Here is a 22,319-nt window from a genome sequence, read left to right on the forward strand (position 1 = left end):
AGCTGGATTGAAACTGTGGTCCTGCAGGGCTTCTGGTGTGGAAACAAAACGTGAATTTAGGTCCTATGGGTCATAGGGACTAAGCTTTACCACTTGAGATGGGACCAGAACTACGCTTACTGTGTGAAGCCAGGGGTGGAGGTGGAGTTGTACTCCTCGTAAAAGGAGACTGAAAAAAGACCACGGTGTCAGGAACATAGCTTATATGGAGCTAGGGGTTTTGAGGGACAGAAGATAGGTAAACCTTCAAGAGTAGAAATTGAATCAGACTGATTGATTGTGGAGTGATGGGGGGAGAGAATGTAGTGCTCCAGATCACCATTTGTGAGGCTTGGTCCTGGACTGGTGGTATAGGGTCCTAGCGGAGGAAACTGCTGAACCACTGTGGAGGGAAAGGGGAGCACATGTGGAGGTGGGGGGGAAGCAAAGACAAAAAAACTGTCCACTCAGACTTAACCTTCAAAACAAAATACTGAAATAATTAAGGAAAACAAGTGCAAAGAGAATCAACAATGTGAATAAAAATTCATTCCAGATGAGATTAATTTTATAGAAAAGTCAGTCAAAGACTGAAATAATTGTGTTTAAGAAATTCAAAGGGATAAGAAAAGGCATCACATTGATAAAAATGAGATTTAAAAATGCCCCCAAATGCAGAAATGGAACAACAACGGCTTTACATGGAAAACAGCCAGGTACAAATTTTGGAAATGAAAAGTATAGTCATAGAAATAATAAACTCAGTAGATGGGATGAACTTTAGCCCTGATACAACTGGAAAGAGAATTGATGAATTGGGGGAGACTACTGAGGAATTCACCCACAATGTAGCATAAAGAGACAAAAGACTGAAAAAAAAGAGAGAGCAGTTGGGAGACTTGGAAGATAGATTGAGAGATTCCACCAAATGTCTAATAGCAGTTCCAGAAAAGTAGAATGAAGATTATGATGGAGAAAGAAAATCTGAAGAAGCAAGAGTTGAGAATTTTCTTTATTTAAAGAAAGACATGAGTCTGATACTCTGAGCAATACCATCACGTTGAAACTGGAATGTGAGGGATATAAAGAAAAAAAAAATCCCTAAGAGATTCACACTCCAAAAATGCAGTTTATATACAAAAAGAAGGTTCTTGTTAGTAACAGTAGATGCTAGAAGACAGGGGAATAAAGTGTTCCAAGTGCTAAGGGAAGATTATAGTTAATTTCAATTTTTAAAATCCAAGTAGCCTTTGATTCAAGCATGAGGAAAAAGTACAGATATTTTCGGCCATAAAAAAGACTAAGATGGGCTTCCCTGGTGGCGCAGTGGTTGAGGGTCCGCCTGCCGATGCAGGGGACGTGGGTTCGTGCCCCGGTCCGGGAAGATCCCACGTGCCGCGGAGCGGCTGGGCCCGTGAGCCATGGCCGCTGAGCCTGCGCGTCCGGAGCCTGTGCTCCGCAACGGGAGGGGCCACAGCAGTGAGAGGCCCGCGTACCGCAAAAAAAAAAAAAAAAAGACTAGGAGAGTTACACTCTGACTCTCACTAGGAAAACTGTTATATGTTGCAATTTAACAAGAAGAAAAGTGAACGCAGAGGGAAGGTTTTTAATACAAGAAAAAAGGGTGAGCATAGAAATTGATAAAACGTATTGGCAAATTCACTTAATTATTGGTTTAAAATACTACTTTTCTGTTTTAAAGTAAGTACAAAATCAGAACTGTAGATAACAATTAGTAATGAGAATGTGAGAAAGGAGGAAGTAAACCATGTGATCTGATATCAGAGACTCTAAAGAAGACACATTACTGGTATCACTAAGAATAATATGAAAATATGATACCTTTGAGAACTAAGTTACGTGAAATAGATATTTAGAAAAATATACATTACTTAAATTGCCTCAAGTAGTAGAAAGTCTGACTAAAGCAATGAAGGAAACTGAACGATAATCCAAAGTTTACGCCCCAGATGACAACAGGTCCAATTTTGCATATGCCATATTATCCTCACTTTCCCCCTTCTCTTTTGTAAAAACGTTTTCTTGGTAAGTGTTCACACGTGTATATACTTTTTAAACCACCACTGGAATCAAAATGCTGCACATATTCATTACACCCTATAGTTTCTTTGTGCCTCTTGGTAATCCTTCCCTCTTCCTTTCATCCCTGGCCCCAGGCAACCACTGATCTGCTTTCTGTCACTGTTGATTAATTTGCATTTTCTAGAGTTTTGCATGAATGGAATCATGAAGTATGTACTCTTTGATTTGGCATGGCTTCCTTCACTCAGCCTAGGGTTTTGAGATTTATCCATGTAGTATGTATCAATAGTTTATTCCTTTTTATCACTGAGTAGTGCATTTTTGTATTGATATAGCACAATTTCTTTTTCTGTTTTTCAATATACTACAATTTTTTTATCTCTTCACTTGTTAATGGACATTTGGATTAATCCCAGTGGGTTGGCAGTTACAAGTAAAGCTGCTGTGGACATTTTTGTACACGTTTTTGTATGGACATGTGCTGTCACGTTGCAGGTATATACCTTAACTTTTTAAGAAATTGGCAGATTGTCTTCCAAAGTGGTTGGAACATTTTATTTTCATGAGAGCAGTGTATTAGAGTTCTAGCTTTGAGAGTTTTGAAAGTAGAAGTTGGTGAATTTGATGTTTAGTTTATTTTTCTTTTGTGGATTGTGCTTTTGGTTTCATATCTAAGAAAACTTTGCCTTTGATTACCCTAAAGACTCAAAGAATTTGTCATATGTTTTTCTACTAGTGTTATAGTTTAGGTTTTATATTTATATTTTGGGTTGGGTTTTATATTTATATATTTATTCATTTAGAGTTAATTTTTATATATAGTACAAGTTGTGGATTAAAGTTCTTTTGTTTTTTAAATATGGATATCTAATTCTTCAATTACTATTTGTTGAAAAGATTTTCTTTTTCCATTGAATTAACTTTGAATCTTTGTCAAAAAGCAATTGACCATAAATAGGATGGACTATTTTTGGATTCTCTTGGTTACATTTATTCCTAAGTATTTTCCAGATGCTTCTTTGTTAGTGTAAAGAAGCACTATAGATTTCTGTGTGTTGATTTTTTATCCTGCAACCCTACAGAATTTGTTTATTAGTTCTAACAGTTTCTGGTGGAGTGTTTAGGATCTTCTGTACGTAAGATCATATCATCTGCAGAGACAGCTTTACTTCTTCCTTTTCGATTTGGATGTCTATTATTTCTTTCTCTTGCCTAATTGCTTTGGCTGTGGCTTCTAGTATCATGCTGTGAATAGGCGTGGTGAGAGTGGGTACCCTTGTCATGATCTTAGAAGAAAAGCTCTGAACCTTTAGTATGATGTAGCTGTGGGGTTGTCCTATATGGCTTTTATTCTGTTGAGGTACATTCCTTCTATACCCAATTTTTTGAAGAGTTTTTATAATGCAGGGATGTTGTATTTTGTCAAATGCTTTTTCAGCATCTATTGAAATCATCATATAATTTTTATCTTTTATTCTATTAATGTGGTGTGTTACATTTATTGATTTGCATATGCTGAAACATCCTTGCATCTGAGGGGTAAGTCCTATTAGGTCATAGTGTATGATCTTTTTAATGTGCTGTTTGCTAATAATGAGTTTGGGAGTATTCCTTTTTCTTTAATTTTTGCAAGAGTTTGAGAAGAGCATTAATTCTTCTTTAAATGTTTGATTCACCAGTGAAATCATATTTGTTGGGAGGTTTTTGTTTACTCATTCAGTCTCCTTACTTGTTGTTATTGGTCTGTTCAGATTTTCTATTTCTTCATGGTTCAGTCTTGGTAGATGAATGTTTCTAGGAATTTATCCACTTCTGTGTTATTCAGCTTGTTGGCATATAATTAATCTTAGTAGTTCTACGATCCTTTGTATTTCTGTGTTATTATTTGTAATTTCTCTTTTTTCATTTATAATTTTATTTACATCTTCTCTCTTTTTTCCTTAGTAAGCTAAAAGTTTGTCAATTTAGCATATCTTTTAAAAAAACCATGTGGTTTTATTGATTCTTTTTGTTTCTTTTTCTTTTCTTGTCTCTCATTTATTTCTGCTCTGATCTTGGTTATTTCCTTCTTTCTGCTAACTTGAGCTTAGTTCATTCTTTTTCTAGTTCCTTTAGGGGTAAAGTTAAGTTGTTTATTGGAGAGCTTTTTGTTTTCTTAATGTCTGCATTTATCACTATAAACTTCCTTCTCATAAGTGCTTCTCCTGCATCTCATAAGTTTTGGTATGTTGAGTTTCCATTTTTGTTTGTTTCAAGATAGTTTTAAAATTCTCTTTTTATAGCTTCTTTGATCTATTGGTTGTTCAGGAGTCTGTTTTTTAATTTGCACATATTGGTGTATTTTCCAACTTTCCTTCTGTTCCTGCTTTCCGGTTTCATACCATTGTAGTTAGAAAAGATACTTGGTATGATTTCAGTCCTCTTAAATTAGCTAAGACTTGTTTTATGGCCTGCCATACATCTGTCCTGGAGAATGTTCTTTGTGCACTTGAGAAGAATGTATTCTGGATGGAATGCTCTGTATATGTATATTAAGTATTAAAGTATACTTAAAGTATAGTTCATGTCCAACGTTTTCTTACTGATTTTCAGTCTGGATAACCTGTTGTTGAAAGTGCAGTACTGAAGTCCCCACTATTATTGAATTGTTGTCTGTTTTTCTCTTCAGATCTGTTAGTACAGTTGACCCTTGAACCACATGGATTTGAACTGCACAGGTCTACTTTTATGCAGATTTTTTTCAGTAAATATACAATCAGCCCTCCATATCCATGGGTTCTGCATTCACAGATTCAACCAAGCATGGATTGTGTACTAAATTTTTAATCTGTGGTTGGTTGAATCTCTGGATGTGGAACCCATGAGTACAGAGAGCCAACTGTGGGACTGGACATACTTGGATTTCGGTTTCTGAGATGAGTACTAGAACCAATCTCCCATGGATACTGAGGGACGACTGTATTTGTTTAATATATTTAGGTGTTCCAATGTTGGGTATATATATATTTATGATTGTTATATCAGCTTGATGAATTTACCCATCTATCATGGTATAATGACCTTCTTTATCTCTTATTGCTGCTTTTGAGTTAAAGTCTATTTCATCTAAGTATAGCTACCCTATACCCTAAGTATAGCTCTCTTTTTGTGTTCTTAAATCTTAAGTGAGTCTTTTGTAGGCAGCAAAGAGTTGTGTATTGTATTTTTTTAATCCATTTGGCTACTCTGTGTCTTTTGTTTGAGAATTTGATCCATTTACATTTATTTATTTATTTTTTAAAATTTATTTATTTATTTATGGCCATGTTGGGTCTTCGTTGCTGTGCGCGAGCTTTCTCTAGTTGCGGCAAGCGGGGGCTACTCTTTGTTGCGGTGTGTGGGCTTCTCACTGTGGTGGCTTCTCTTGTTGTGGAGCGCGGGCTCTAGGTGCGCGGGCTTCAGTAGCTGTGGCTTGAAGGCTCTAGAGTGCAGGCTCAGTAGTTGTAGTGCATGGGCTTAGTTGCTCCGCAGCATGTGGGATCTTCCCGGACCAGGGCTCGAACCCATGTCTCCTGCATTGGCAGGTGGATTCTTAACCACTGTGCCACCAGGGAAGCCCCTCCATTTACATTTAGAATGATTATTAATAGGAAGGGACTTACCAATGCCATCTTTTAAATTGTTTTCTGGCTATTTTGTAGTGCCCTTGTTCTTTTCTTCCTCTCTTGCTGTCTTCCTTTGTGAATTGATGATTTTCTCTAGTGGTATGCTTTGATTCCTTTCTCTTCATGCTTGTGTATCAACTGTAGGGTTTGGCTTTATGTTTAATATGAGGTTTACATAAAACATCTTATAGATGTAACAATCTATCTTATGCTGATAGTTGCATATAAAAACTACCCTTTTATTCCTCCCTTTTATTTTTCTGATGTCAAAATTTGCCTCTCTTTGTATTGTGTATTCATTAGTAAATTATTGTAGGTATAGTTTAAAAAATATGTTTACTGAACTATTTCAGTCTTTATATTAGAGATAAGTGGTTAGCACATCACCATGTTACAGTATCAGAGTTTTGATTTTTACTATGTATGTTATCAGTGTATTGTATATTTCCGTATATTTTTGTGTTATTAATTTAGTGTCCTTTCATTTCAGCTTACAGAATTCCTTTCAGCATTTCTTGTAAGGCAGATCTCATAAAGATGAATTCCCTCAGCATTTGTTTGTTTGGGAAAGTCTTTATTTTTTCTTCATTTTCAAAGGACAACTTTGCCAAATAAATTCTTGGTTGGTAGTTTTTTTCTTTCAGCACCTTGAATATATCATCCCACTGTCTCCTGGTCTGTAAAGTTTCTGTTGAAAATCCAACAGCGTTATGGGGGTTCCCTTGTAGGTAATAGGCTTCTCTTGTTGCTTTTGAGATTCTCTTTTTTGTCTTTGAGTTTTGACAGTTTTATTGTAATGTATTTTGGGTTAGATCTTTTGGGCTTGAATTTGTTTGGGGACCTATGAGTGTCATGAATTTGGATGGCCAGATCCTTCCCTATATTTGGGAAGTTCTCAGCTATTATTTCTTTAAATATGCTTTCTGCCCCCTTCTCCCTCTCTTTCCCTTCTTGGACTCCAGAAGTTCACAGACTGCTTCTCTTGATGGTATCTTATAGTTCACGTAGGCCTTCTTCACTCCTTTTCATTTTTTTCTTTGCTTTCCTCTGACCCGATAATTTCAAAAGTCCTGTTTTCTCTTCACAGATTCTTTCTTCTGTTTAATCCATTCTGCTGTTGATACTCTCTGTTGCACTTTTTATTCCATTCATAATTTCATACATTCAGCTGTATTTTTCAGCTCCATAATTTGTTTGGTTTCTTATCATTCCTGTCTCTTTGTTTAAGTTCTCATTTTGTTTGTGAATTTTCTTCCTAAATTCTTTGAACTGTCTTTCTGTATGTTCTTGTAGCTTATTGAGCTTCCTTAAATCAACTGTTTTGAATTCTTTATTGGGCAAATCATAGACCTCCATGTCTTTGGAGTCAGTTACTGGAAAATTATTGCTATCCTTTTTTTTTTTTTTTTTTTGCAGTACGCGGGCCTCTCACTGTTGTGGCCTGTCCCATTGCGGAGCACAGGCTCCGGACGCACAGGCTCAGCGGCCATGGCTCACGGGCCCAGCCGCTCCGCAGCATGTGGGATTTTCCCGGACCGGGGCACGAACCCATGTCCCCTGCATCGGCAGGCAGACTCTCAACCACTGTACCACCAGGGAAACCCTATTGCTATCCTTTGATGGTGTCCTGTTTCCTTGATTTTTCATATTCCTTGAAGTCTTACATTTTCTGTCTTTGCATTTGAAGTAGCACTCACTTCCTCTAGTCTTAACTGACTGACTTCCAGAGAGAAATTCCTACTGTCTGCCATGATAGGTATTCTGAGGCTCTCTCAAACCTTCTTGGATACCCCTGTCCCACATTTCTTGCTCCCTCTTGTGGCCGAATTCTTAAGCTTGTATACCTTCTCTCAGTCCTGCAAAGCACCAGGCTGAGTACTGACAGCTTCCCTTTTGCTTTTCCAAAGGCAGTGCTGAATGCTCAGATTTGTGGTCTCTCTCTGTTCCACAGATTCAGAATGGCTTTCTGAGCATGCTCACTAGAGAGCATGCAAAAGCTTGCTCTCACCACCATCAGGAGTGTGCATACCTGCCACAGAATGGGAGAATGGGAGTGTTTGTGAGTGAAGCTTATGGAGAACTGGCAGTGCCCATGGTCCAGTTGGGGGATCAGCAGATGGGACAACCCTAGTGTCTTGTGAGTGGGCCCCTTGATGGAGTCCATGATGTGGTTAATAGGATATATGTCCCTTTAATACATTCATTCCAATCCCTGGCTGCTGTTCTCTCAGCCTCTCACGCTCCCCCTCCTCCCCCCCGACCCCAGTCATGCAGCTCATGATTAAGTGAGAGAGAAATGTGCCTCTTTGGTAGCATCCCACACAGCTGGAGGAGCTGGCTACCCACTCACACAGTTTCACTTTTTACTGTGGGAGAAATCTCGGGCCAAGACGGATCCTCTTAGCACTGAGCTGTGCTCCCTTGTGGGAGGGGTGATGTTGGTACGTCAAACCATTCCTCTTACTCTCTCCAGTGTGTCCACTCTTGGATATTTGTGCTCAAACACTGCGCTGGAACTTCTCCACTGAACTCCTCGACTTCCACAAAGGCTTTCTTTTCTGTGGGTGATTGTCTAAGTCGGTGTTCTCCAGGGCCTCCTGGACCTTGGCTGAGAGGAGCTGGAGCCCACTCCTGGGCCATTTCAGGGTCCACAGCTGGGATTGAGGTCTGTATGCCTATTTCCTGACTCACAGGTTGACAAGACTTCTCCTGGGTCCCTGGAGTGTGGTGCTGGATCACACAGCTCCCACAGAAGGCACTTTTGTCTGTGGTTGGATGCCAAATTGTTTTTGTTGAGGGGGGGCATACAGTCAAGTGACGTCTTACTCGGCCATGTTCCTGACGTCATTCTCCCCCAGGCAACATGTTTTTTTTAATGATTTGAATCCTTTTAAATATAGTGATATCAAGATATGGTCTATCTTGGCAAATGTTCTACGTGTATTTGAAACAAATGTGTATTTTGCTGTTTGGTTAACTGTTACATAAATGTCAATTAGGTCAAGTTAGTTTATGGTGTTGTTCAGGTCTTCTGTGTTCTTACTAAGTGTTCCGAGTACTTGTTCTGGCATATTGAGAGAGGGGTGATATTGACCGTAATTGTGGAATCATCTACTGTTGGCCCTTGAACAACATGGGTTTGAACTGTGTGGGTCCACTTATAACGTGGATAGTTTTCAATAGCAAATACTATAGTACTACATGATTCTTGGTTGGTTAAATCTGGAAGCGGAGGAACCGCAGATACAGAAGGCCGACTCTAGGTTATATGTGGATTAATCCCTGTGTTGTTCAACGGTCAAGCATATTTCTGTTTGCTAGTCTATCAATTTTTGCTCAATGTATTTGATAGATCTGTTATTAGTTGCATAGATATTTAAGGCTGGTATGTTCTCTTGATGAATTGATTCCTTTATGATTGTGAAATGACTCTTTTTGCCTCTAATAATATTTTTTGCTCTGAAATCTATTTTGTCTAGTGTCAGTATAGCTATTTCAACTTTCTTTTGATTAGTATTACTGTGGTAAATATTTTTTTCATCCTTTTACTTTTTAAAATATTTTTTATTGTGATAAAATATGCATAAGACTTTTTAAAGTGTACAGTTTTGTGGCGTTAAGTACATTCACATTGTTGTGTCCATCCTATTACTTTTAATTTATTTGTTTCTTTATTCTTGAGGTCAATATCTTATAGGCAGGATATAGTTGGATATTGATTTTTAGAATTTAATCTGACAGTCTCTTCTTTTTAACTGAATTGTTTAGACTATTTACATTAAATGTGATTGTTTATATGGTTGGATTTAATTCTACCAGTTTACTTTTTGCCCTTTGTTCTCTTTTATTCTCTATTTCTGTTTTCTTGGTTTGATTTTTCATGATTCTGTTTTATCTCCCTTGTTGGCTAGTCTCCTATAACTCTTTGTTATTATATTATGGTTGTTTTAGGATTTCTAGTATCCATCTTTATCTTAATAGATTCTTCCTTGAAGTAGTACTATTGCACTTCACATGTAGTTTAAGAATCTTACAATATACTTCTGCTCTGTTTTAACTGTTGTGTTATTGTTATTACATGTTTCACTTCTACATATATTATAAACCCAGCAGTGTACTATTATTTTTGCTTTAAATAGTTGTCTTTCATAAAGATTATATAGTAAGGAATAAAGTCTTTTCTATTTCAAATGTAGTTATTATGTGTGATGCTTTTTATTCCCCTGTGAAGACTCAGATTTATCTAGTATCATTTTCTTCCTATCTGATGGTCTTCCTTTATCGTTTCTTACCATGAAGCGCTGCTGGTGTTGAATTTCTACTTTTATATATCTGAAAAAGTATTTATTTTGCCTTTGTTTTTGGAAGATGTTTTGGCTTGGGATAGAAACCTAGTTTGACAAATTTTTTTTTTCTCTCAGTTATTTGAAAATGTTTCTTCACTATCTTTGGGTAACATGCTTTCCATGAGATATTTCATGTTATGATCTGTTCCTGTGTACTTACTATTTCTTTTTCTCTGACTGCTTTAAAGATTTTCTCTTTTTCACTGATTTTAAGTAATTTGATTATATTGTGCCTTAGTGTTATTTCCTCATTGTGTGTGTGTGTGTGTGTGTGTGTGTGTGTGTGTGTGTGTAGTTCTTTGAACAACTTGAATCTATGGATTTATAGTTTTCATCAAATATGGAAAATTCTTGGGCAGTATTTTTCTTTCTCCCATTCTTTCTCCTCCTCTTTGATGACTCTAATCATATGTATTAAACTGCTTAAAGTCATCCCACAGCTCACTGATACTCTAATAATTATTTTTTGCCTGTGTTTCCATTTGGATAATTTCCACTGCTATGTCTTGTTTTCACTATTCTTTTCTTTTGTGATATCTAACCTGTTTTGAATCCTATCCAATATATTTATATTTCATCTCAGACATTGTGGTTTTCCTGTCTGGAAGTTTAATTTCTTTTTCTCTATTAGCCATGTTCAGTCTTTTCCCAACTTCTTGTACTTATGAACTACAGTTATGTCACTATTTTTAATGTACTTGTCTGCTAATTCTGTCATCTGTGCCATTTTGGGGTCGGTTCCAATTGACTGATTTTTCTCTTCATTATCACTCATATTACCTTGCCTTATAGTCTTGTCTTCCTTTCCATGCCTTGTAGTTTTTGATTAGTTTGATCTTTTCAGTCTTACTTTTAAGCTGTTTATAAAGGAATAGAGCAGTAGTCCAGGGCTAATTTTATACCACTATTGAGGCAAAATCCTCCTGAGAATTCTTCCTGATTTGTGGATTATGAGTTTTTTTTCACTCTAACTGGATTTTTGGTCTACTACAGCATAGGCTCCCATTATTAAGAACTGAACAAGAAATGCTAAAAAAAAAAATTCTTGAAAACATTGTAGAGCTACCAAAGCAGCCAGGACTTGAGAGTCCAGAAGTAGTGGTTATAAGCATTGGTTTTAAGTTTAAAAAATAGAATTGATTTTAATTAAAATTACTTAAAATGTTTACATTTATATGTGTTTTTTTTAAAGTGAAAGATTGAACACTTCTTGAAAGATCAGATTTCTCTTGTTTCAGGGTTGTGTGGTGGAGTGTAGTGGAAATTACCTTTATACTTAGGGAATGAGATTATGAGTTGTGACTAGTAGTGTAATTTTTGCCAACCACTTTGTATCTCTGGATGGGCCTTTGTTTCTTCATCTGTTCTAAACTTTCACAATTATTTTTATTTTTATCACCAGTGTAGTTAATCGAGGCATTTTATATATATAAAGTTTTATGGAGAGTTTTTATACAGTTCTGCTGTAGTTCACCCAGGGAAATTAATGTCTGAATTTCTTATGTACATGGCATAAAGTATAATTTGATGGGTTACACATAGGATTGCTTATAAATAATTCACAACTAATAAATAAAACTGTCCTTTTCAGACATGGGTAAATAACAGTAGCAAGTGGTTGCCAAAGTGTATTGAGGGTTTTTTTATGTACTTGGCAATGGTCTTAGATCTCTACATGTACTACTTCATTTATACGTCACAGGGAGATACACCAGTCCCAAATCATATATTTACGCTGGTAGTACTGGTGTTAGAACTAACAGTTAGGCTTCTTAGATGCTCATGCTTTGTTATAGACCCCTTCCTCCATTTGAATGCCATTTTCTTAATATCTGCATAGTTTATAGTTTATAAAATGCACTAATATATATGATTAATTTTATTTCATCTTCACAACACCCTGTGAAACAGGGTTTTACAGATGAGTAAAGTGAGGTTTGGAGAGGTTGATTCAGGTGTGGTACCACATCTAGGAAGTGATAGAGTCGGGATACAAATTCTACTCTTCCCTCCAAATTGTTTATTTTTACCGTGCCGTATTTTCAGTGAGTAAAGGAAAGCAAATGCTCTTTGTTGAGATACTTTTTTTCTTTTTAAAAGCAAATATGGAATATGGGTATATGAAATATTTATTTATACTTCTTTTGGCTTAACTACTTCTCACTCATCTTTCTGGTATTAGTTTTGATGTGTCTTCCTTGGGGAGATTTCCCTTACTTATGCTCTTCCCAAGGACTAGGTCAGTTTTCCTACTTATTATTTGAAACCCTCAGAAGATCAGGTGCTTATTTTTATATTGAACATTCATAAGCCTTTATTTGTGATTATATTTTGAAGACTCAGACAAAATTAATTTTTTAATGAACCTGACAAAATATGATATATAGTTTAAAAATTATGTGGAAAATGAAAAATGGATAAAGAATAAGGGCTGTTAGCATAATCTGACGAGGCTGAAGAGACAGCAGTGGGATGGAAAATACACTTCATCTGTGAAAGATACATCTTCACATTAGGAGTCATGATCCAGTTAATCTTTTTAGGTAATACCTGTAAGATTCGCAAGCTATATGCCTATTTGACAAGATATGGAAGCTCAGATACAGCTTAACTTTTCACAGTGAGTCAGAAGCTTATTAGGGTTAAAGTTTCTGACATCCAACCTTTATGGTTTTGAGTTGCCATGTGTTTTACTTAAGGCCTTGTGTCTGTGTACCCATTCCTTGCAGGAGCTACGGAGGTGGTTGTAGCCCTCATGAAGGGGTCTTCAGAGCTCCTCCTGCAGGTGGGAGAGCTGAGGCTTTGCACTCCCTCTGGCTTTCTGTGTGGCATGTGTGAACAGCTTGATGTATTTGACACCAGGGTGACAGCAAAGAAGCTGTGAGCAGAGCAGTGTGCTGTAAGGCCCAGCTGTGTGGATTTATCTGCATCTCAGGCGGAGGAGCAGCAGTTAGCCAGATCTGACAGTCAAACACGAGTGCCTTCTGCCTCCACTCCAGAGTGCATTTGAATGTCGTGTGTGTTTACTGACGGCTTGACATTTGACACAAAGAAATTGTCAGAGCTGTTTCTCTTCCCCCTCTTCACTCTTTACTGTGCCAGTCTACAAGTCTACCCCCGAAATACTTTAGCATACATCACAAAAGTATGCACTGTCTAATATAAAGCCGAAAATCATGTCATGTCATCTTCATCTTTGTACTGAATTCCACGTGAAGAATTAATAGGTAATACACTTGAGTTGATAATTGGTAATATGTTAAATAGGCAGTATGTTTACAGAGTTCAAAAATCAAAACAATACAAAAGGAAATACTTTGTATAGCCTTTCTCCATCCCTGGCCCCTTCTAGTTGTTTCCCACCTCTGCCCCTGAGAGAGAACCACTTGAGTAGTTTGTCACATGTCCTTTATGTTTCTTTATGCAAATACAAGCAGATATTCTTTCCCTTGCCTTTCACTTCCCCATGTGTCCTGGAGAGCTCTTTGTTTCACTAAAGGGAGCCTCCTCGGTCTTGTTTACTGTTGCTTTGTATTTCATTGTGTGGATGTACCAGCATTTATTTAACCATCTTCTGTGGATGGACACTGGCACTGTTTCTAATCTTTTTTTTTTTTAGTTGGGATATAATTCACACACCATAAAATTCAACCTTTTAAGTATGCAACTAAGTGGTTTTTAATATGTTTCCAAGCTTCTGGTCTACAAATAGTGGTCCAGTGAGTAAACTTGTACATACATTCTTCAGAACATGGTACAAGTAAGAAATTAAAATCCTTAGAAGTAGGATTTTGGGATCAAAGGGAATGCATTTGAATTTCGATAGGAGTTGTCAGTTGCCCTGCATCGGAATTGTACCCTATGCACTCATGAGTATGAGAGGACTTGTTTCTCTACAGTTATGCTCAAAGTGACTATGCCTTTTTATAAAGCAATCTTAATTTTTAAGAAATGTGTGATGTTCATGAACTACCAGTTTAATCTAATAATCATTCCTGATTGACTTCACCAAGGCAAATATGACCAAAGGTTCTTTTTAAGTTGATAAATAGTGCTATTTATAATTGATCTCATTAGTTAATCAGTAGAATTACAGGTTGTGAATGTTGATGTAGAGAGCAGATTTCATCTGTATGGCCTTAAGTTGAGCGATTTCCTGACCCCATTCTCTCCCGTCATAGAGATATAACAATGCTCACAGTATTAAAATTAAAATTCCCAGTGGAAAAAGACCAGTTATATTCTGCTTGCTCTATGGTAGGAACATTCCTGTAGAATTTTATCCTTTCGGATACCTGCACCCCAGTGTTCATAGCAGCACTATTTACAATAATAAGACATGGAAACAACTTAAGTGTCCATCAACAGATGAATGGATAAAGAAAATGTGGTGTATATATATGTATATGTGTATATATAATATATAAATATATATATACACACACACAATGGATTATTACTTAGCTATAAGAAAAGAATGAAATAATGCCATTTGCAGCGACACGGATGGACCTAGTAATTGTCATACTAAGTGAAGTCAGACAGAGAAAGACAAACATCGTATGATATCACTTAGATGTGGAATCTTAAAAAAATGATATAAATGAACTTATTTACAAGTAGAAATAGACTCACAGTCATAGAAAACAAACTTATGGTTAGCAAAGGGGAAAGGGAGGAGGAGGGATAAATTTGGAATTTGAGATTAACAGATACAGACTACTATATATATAAAAAGGAATTTTATCCTCTTGATACAGCCTTACAGGTTATGATGTTTTCTGTCTGTCTGATGCACTGGACCTCAACTGAGCCGAGAAGTGGTTGTTTTTATAATAATTTTACTGAAGTATTTATTATAAGTGGAATTTCAGCCTCCAGTGGTGCTTGTTCATCTTTGGGACAGGTCTCTTGCTGTTTAATCTGGTCAAGGTGGAATACGTAATTCCTAATAGAAATCTGTACCTTTGTGTTCCCTATTATATGCAGATTAGCTTTATGGACTCTCCTGAAGAGATTTTAAGGTGGTATTTGTAAGGTGGAGCCATCTCAAAGTCTGAGAGATCATGTGCATTTCAATTGTTCAAGCCTTTAACATCTTTTTAAACATTAAAACTTTTTGGGGGGCACGTAAGTGTTCTGTCTATAGAAAGGACTGGTAAAAGATTCATAGGAAAATGCAGGCTTTCCTGAGCCTGAAGTGAAAATTGAGGTGTAGGTTTTGATTAAGTTTGTGATGGACTGCATAAATGTGCAGGTATAGGCATGAAAACATCATTAGTTCTTTCTGTGTCCCAAATAATGACTAATGTGGAAAACAGATAAACCTCTTAACCAATGATTTATATAAACCAATGGTTTGTGTTAGTATTATGGGTCCTTTGTAAAGGAAGATTCTTCATAGTTTAACTGGTAAGCCAGTCTTATCATTACAGATGAGAAAGTACCTTTTAGACAAAGCAGAAAGCTTTAATGATATAAACAGACTAGAATTTTGCATAAGAGTAAAGTGTACTCTTTTGCCTCTCTTAGGTCAACTGGTTGCCATTTTTCTATTCCCTTTTTTCTTTATTCACTTTGGATAATTATAAAAAAGATCCAGAAAGGACTTGAGTTCTGCCTGAAGGGGTATTTGCTCTGGACTACTCTGTGATGGGTTAGTGTGAGAAGGCTGCCCAGAGATGGGAGAGGATGATTCTCAGGGCCACCATGTCTGGTTGAGCAGGTTGTTCACTGCATAAAGACAGTGCCCATTGGGACAGGTTGGGGCTAAAATCCAGTTTGTGTTCTCCAAGTCATGCTGTAGGGAGTAGGGGGGCATCAACCCAGAGTAAGACACACCATTTTCTAATTCTTATAAAAGTGCCTTAATGGCTGACAACAGCCTGAATAACACATTGTACTGCAGTTTTATTTGTTTCTGCCTTTTCTGTTTTTTTCTTTCAGAAAATTTCTGTAGTATATAGGTGATTTCTATGTGTATGTGTGTCTGTGTACACACATAAATATATATGCTATTTATATGCCACGTACACACACACACATATCACACATGCTTGAATATAAGGTTAGATATTCTTTGAAAAAAATCCCTCATAAGGAGGGTGTCATCTTGTATGTATTTGGTTCCTTATAAAGTACTTTATAATGCGGGGTCGTTTCTTAGTTACCTTGTTTGAACAGCATGGGTACTATTTGGAAGACAAAGTAGCTTGAAATGGCCTCAGACAATACTAGTTGTGGGTGCTTGAAAAGATTTCTTTATCAAATTGGAAAAGAAAAGAAGCAAAGATATTCAAGATACATTTAGTAATTATTCTAGGGATGAAAGATCACTTTTAAAAAGTAATGTGGGGCTTCCCTGGTGGCGCAGTGGTTGAGAGTCCGCCTGCCGATGCAGGGGACACGGGTTCGTGCCCCGGTCCGGGAAGATCTCACATGCCGCAGAGCGGCTGGGCCCGTGAGCCATGGCCGCTGAGTCTGCGCGTCCGGAGCCTGTGCTCCGCAACGGGAGAGGCCACGACAGTGAGAGGCCTGAGTACCGCATTAAAAAAAAAAAAGTAATGTGTAAGTGGATATGATCTCAAATAAATGTATACAGGATGAATAAATTCTCCAAATACCCTGACGTTATGTAAATGGATACCTGTGGCTTGGTTGGAGAGTTTCAGTGATGGTAAGGATTCGAAAACTGCTGTGTCTCAAGCAGATTATACAGGCAGGAAGATTTGTTCTGGAAAACTGATTGGATAATTAAATTTGAGTTTGATTGGATAACTCAAAAGGTGACTCTAGTGATGAAGAAAAAGACCCTAATGTTAAAGATACAGGTCAAGAGTGAAGCAAATTGCTTCCTGAAATGTGAGAGTGAATAAAATGATTATGTCTAAGTTAATGTTTTATATGATGTATAATTTAAATGCAAGTAATTAAATGAATACATTTTATAATTGACTTTTGACTAATTTCTCTCTCGAAAAGTTTGTACATTCAAGTTGGCTAAATTTTGGAGGGTAGTCTCTTATGGGAAAAAATAAGGGATTGTCTTATGTTTTGGGTCAGTTTATATTCAGTCACCTGTAATCATTATTATTTTTAAACAGAAACTGAGGCTTCTTGAAGAGCTTGAAGACACTTGGCTTCCTTATCTGACCCCCAAAGATGATGAATTCTATCAGCAGGTAAGGTCTTTTAATATTTGTCAATTTGCACTGATTTTTTCCTGCTCTACCTTATTTTACCTATGAAGCCACTGTGGTCTAGAGAGGTTAAATGAGAGGTGAAATGGTCTGAGTCGGTCATCCAGTGTCTCCTCACCCCCAGAATATATAAATTCCTGCACAATCTGCTTTCTGCTCTGAACTTAGTGCTTTAGCATAGTCGACTGTCTTTTCTTCCCCAAGCATTCTGTGTTCTTCCTCACTCCTTGCTTCTGCTCCTTCTGTTTCTGCTGCATAGAATATTCTTTTGCCCCTTATCCTGTTGCCAGATGACTAATTTTTCAAGACTTCACTTAAACATCGCCTCCTTTGTGAAAGTTTCTTTACTTACCTTACCTACTAATAGAATTGACTGCACTCTCCGCTGTGCTCCTTGTACCTTATAAATAACTTGATTGTACCTATCACATTGTATTGCAGTTGTGCGATTCTGTGTCTCTCCCCCTGAATTAGTCAGCACTCTTTCAATTGCAAGTGACAGAATCACAAACAAATTCATTGTGACAAAAAAGGGAATTTATTGACTTACTTAACTTGGATGTCAAGGAGCACATGGCCGAATCCAGTTTCTCGAAAGATGTCATCTGATCACTGTTTTTCTGTTTCTCGGCTTCGCTTTTTTCTGTGTGGCTTCATGCTAGTAGGCTCTCCCCTGATAGTACAGGAGGACTCTGACAGCCCAGGGGGGTATGTGGTCTTAAGCACATAGGATCTTAGAAGAAGGTGGTGATTTCTTTTTTCCTGGTCTGTCTGATTCCCCCAGTAATGATCTCGTTGGCCTGGTTAGAGGCATGTGCCTATCCCTGAATCAGTCATTGTGTTCAAGGGAGTGAGATGCTCCTGTTTGCCTGGCCTAGTTTCTGCACCCACTCTTGGAGTAGGGTTGGAGTATGACCATTCCCACTCGCATTGCATGGAGTGTGAGTCAGAGATGGATGGTTTTCCCAAAGGAAAACTGGAGCCCTGTTCCAAAGAAGGAAAGAAAGGCATGCTGAGCAGTAAAAATAGTACCTTTTCATCTCTTCTTTCCTACTGGAATGTTAGCTCTTGGGGTATAAGAATTGGGTCACATCAGCTTGGTTTCTCCAGCACCTAGCATATGCTTGTCGTGCATATAGCTGATTCTCAGTAACCATGGAAAGAAGAGAGGAAAGAATGAGCTTACCCGTCTAGAATCCCAGGTCTCTCGTGCATCCTCAGTTCCAGGACATCATCTGTCATCTCCACTGTCATTAGAACTTTGCTACCTTTCACCTGGACAGCCCTTTTATGGATTGATCTAGTTTTCTTTGCCCCTCTTTAAAGCTGTAGTAGACTTTTTTTTTTTTTTAAAACCAAAACATAAATCCAAGCATGTCAACATTCTGCTTCAAATCCCACAATAGTCTGTTGCCCGGCTCCTGCATTTCCAGCCTCGTCTTCCCCATGTTTTTACCTTTGTACACACACTGGGTTTTGGCAGTAGCTCAGACTGGCTGTGCAGTATTATATTTTGGGTCTTCCTCCTACATCCTTTCCATCTTCCTTCCTTGGAGGGCTTCTGCGTTACCTGTTATTAGTAACAGTTCACGTGTCATCTCCTGTAGGATGCTTCCCTGACACGTCTATAGCCCAGAGGTGGTCTCTGCTCCCTCTCGTGTGCACTTGTAGTACTTCACGTGTACCTTAATTATCTCAGGTCATTGGAATGATTTTATATGCTCCTTTCCCTCATTCTCTGTACTGTATATAGGGCCTGGCACCTAGTAGGTATTTAATTAGTTTGCTTGAATGGATGAATGAATTAATGTATGCATTAGCTCATTTAAAAAGCAAGACAGATATAATAATATCTGGTGTGATTTTAATTTTGTTTTACACACAAATGCTCCTCCCCAGGGAGGTGGCCTCTAGAACAATCTGCGGGACTGATACAGAAATGTTATTTCCCAGACTGGTAGACTTCTCTATTTTGAACTTTTCTACTTTTCCAAATTATCTAAATGAACATGTATTCTTTTGTAATCAGGAAAAAAATAATTTTAAAAAGTATCCTTAAAAGTATCCCAAATGTAATCAGTTCTTAAATCCTTGCTTATATTTTCATAGATAGGAGCTTCCTGGTACATGGTAATGCACATTATTATAAAGCAACTTCTGAGCCTTTTTAGCTTTTGTATGATGAAAGTAGTGCATGAGCAATTAAACAACAAGGATAGCCCAGGTGCTGTGAGCCAGCCATACGCTGAGCCACAAAAGGAGACTCCAAGGCAAACAGAACAACTATCAAGGCTTCACTTTTTAAAAAATGTTTGAATCTTATTTTATTTATTTTTTATACAAGTTCTTAATTAGTTATCCATTTTATGCATATTAATGTGTATATGTCAATCCCAATCTCCCAATTCATCCCACCACCACCACCGCCCCGCCACTTTCCCCCCTTGGTGTCCGTACGTTTGTTCTCTACAGCTGTGTCTATATTTCTGCCCTGCAAACCGGTTCATCTGTACCATTTTTCTAGGTTCCACATATATACGTTAATATACGATATTTGTTTTTCTCTTTCTGATTTATTTCACTCTGTAGGACAGTCTCTAGATCCATCCATGTCTCTACAAATGACCCAATTCCATTCCTTTTTATGGCTGAATAATATTCCATTGTATATATGTACCACATCTTCTTTATCCATTCGTCTGTCGATGGGCATTTAGGTTGCTTCCATGACCTGGCCATTGTAAATAGTGCTGCAATGAACATTGGGGTGCATGTGTCTTTTTGAATTATGGCTTTCTCAGGATATGCCCAGTAGTGGGATTGCTGGGTCATATGGTAATTCTACTTTTAGTTTTTTAAGGAACCTCCATACTGTTCTCCATAGTGGTTGTATCAATTTACAATCCCACCAACAGTGCAAGAGGGTTTCCTTTTCTCCACACGCTCTCTAGCATTTGCTGTTTGTAGATTTTCTGATGACGCCCATTCTAACTGGTGTGAGGTGATACCTCACTGTAGTTTTGATTTGCATTTCTCTAATAATTAGTGATGTTGAGCATCTTTTCATGTGTGTCTTGGCCATCTGTATGTCTCCTTTGGAGAAACGTCTATTTAGATCTTCTGCCCATTTTTTGATCGGGTTGTTTGTTTTTTTAATATTGAGCTGCATGAGCTGTTTATACATTTTGGAGATTAATCCTTTGTCCATTGGTTCGTTTGCACATATTTTCTCCCACTCTGAGGGCTGCTTTTTCATCGTTTGTAGTTTCCTTTGCTTTGCAAAAGCTTTTAAGTTTCATTAGGTCCCATTTGTTTATTTTTGTTTTTATTTCTATTACTCTAGGAGGTGGGTCAAAAAAGATCTTGCTGTGGTTTATGCCAAAGAGTGTTCTTCCTATGTTTTCCTCTAAGAGTTTTATAGTGTCCAGTCTTACATTTAGTTCTCTGATCCATTTTGAGTTTATTTTCAAGGCTTCACTTTTATCTTGCTAGTAAGACCCACAACAAACCTGATACCAATATCTAATCACTTTAAGTGCACCTTATAATAAGGGAGTGCTTCAGCCAAACCTTTGTAAAGTAAATCTGTTCTCTTAAAAAATGAAGTAAAAATACTTTTTTAATGACATGAATAAATAAAAAGTTTAGACCTGACATTGGGTCCCTTAAACAGGTCCTAGCCGCAGGAATGCCAACCCAGCTGCCAGTCATAAAAACAAGACTTTTTGCAGGGTCCATATTGGGTCTGTTTATTGACCCTTACGAGGTGCCAGGGACTGTGCTCAGTGCTGGATGAAGGCTGTCACATTTCATCCTCACAGCAGCCTCATTCCTTCATTCTACAAATACATATTCAGCAGCTACTCTTCTTCAGACTCAGGGTGTTTAAGGTAGATACTGTCATTCCTGTTTTACCAATCTGGCAGAGCTTGAGTTCAAGCCCATATTTTTTGACTCTGAAGACCCAGGCTCTTTCTGCTACACCGTATCCTTCCCAGTATATCGTGCTCAAATTCACAATGCCTTCAGAGAAGTTTTTTGGTTTCTTCTGATAAGGTCATAGAGAAAACCAGTGAAAGAAAACAACAGCAACAACTCAAAGCAGAAGAGCAGAGAGAACCTCTATTGGTTTACGATAGAGCACAAGGAAATGAATTACATAGAAAACAAGCTCTGGATTCCAGATATAGGAGTGCTATCCCTCTTATCCTGAGACAGTGCCACCCTCCTTGGCATTCCCCGTTTTGTGCCTTCCATCTGCCAGCTTGCCCTCAGTGCTTTATATGGATTTGCTCATTCAAATCTTATCACAACCCTCTGAGGCAGGTTGTTCTTAAAACTCCATTTTAGAGATGAGGCTCAGAGGCACCGAGAGGTTTAAAACTTTGTTCAAGATTTATAAGCACGAAGTGTCAAAGGCCAGGATCGAGGCTGTCTGGGTCCTGAGTCTGACTCATAAGCGCTGTCCTACTGTATCTCTTGGTGCTTCTGGAATTGCTTTGATTTTATCCCGATGGTCCCAAACCTCTGTGTCCATCCCTTTTCGTTCTTGTGACCTGTGGGGCTCCGATTCCAGCTTCCTGCTGGGTGGCTCTACCCAAAAGTCTTGCAGAGACGTCTAACTCAACGTGATCCATATGTATTCATTATTTACTTAATTCAACAAATGTATTTAGCTCTCCTACTCTGTGCCAGGTAATGTTCTTGACATTAGAGATGAAGTTGTGAAAACCGACAAAAGATTCTTGCCTTCTTTGAGCTTATCTCTTGTGGAGTCTGGTAGGGTTGGGGATGGGAGGGAAGGAGGAGAGATTAAAGAAATAAAACTGAAAGATAAATATTGGAAGGGAAGACTGGTATGGAGATGGTAAAGGAGGTAAGGGGGGTAGAGACTATAGGTGGGGGATTGCAACTGGGGTGGTCACAGAAGGTCTTCCTACAGTGACATTTGAATGAAGACCTTATGGAGGTGTGGGAGCAAGCCATGTAGTACTTGCAGGAAGAATATTCTGGACAGAGGGAACAGCAAAGCCTCTAAGATATGTTTGAGGACCAGCAGCTGAGGCTAATACATCTGGAGGGAAGTGAGAGAGTTGGGGAAAGTAGAA

The 22,319-nt window shown here is 37.9% G+C and overlaps 1 protein-coding gene across 2 annotated transcripts in view; it reads left to right on the forward strand.

Annotated features, from left to right (window-relative positions):
- Positions 1-22,319, forward strand: part of FTO (FTO alpha-ketoglutarate dependent dioxygenase) — a 374,156-nt gene that overhangs the window by 80,703 nt on the left and 271,134 nt on the right. For both annotated transcript variants that reach the window (XM_060000764.1, XM_060000765.1), the window contains exon 2: positions 17,116-17,193. In XM_060000764.1, the coding sequence (XP_059856747.1) occupies positions 17,116-17,193 (78 nt within the window). The remainder of the gene's footprint in view (positions 1-17,115; positions 17,194-22,319) is intronic.

This window comes from Delphinus delphis, chromosome 20, assembly GCF_949987515.2.
Source record: "Delphinus delphis chromosome 20, mDelDel1.2, whole genome shotgun sequence".
Classification (NCBI taxonomy): Eukaryota; Metazoa; Chordata; class Mammalia; order Artiodactyla; family Delphinidae; genus Delphinus; species Delphinus delphis.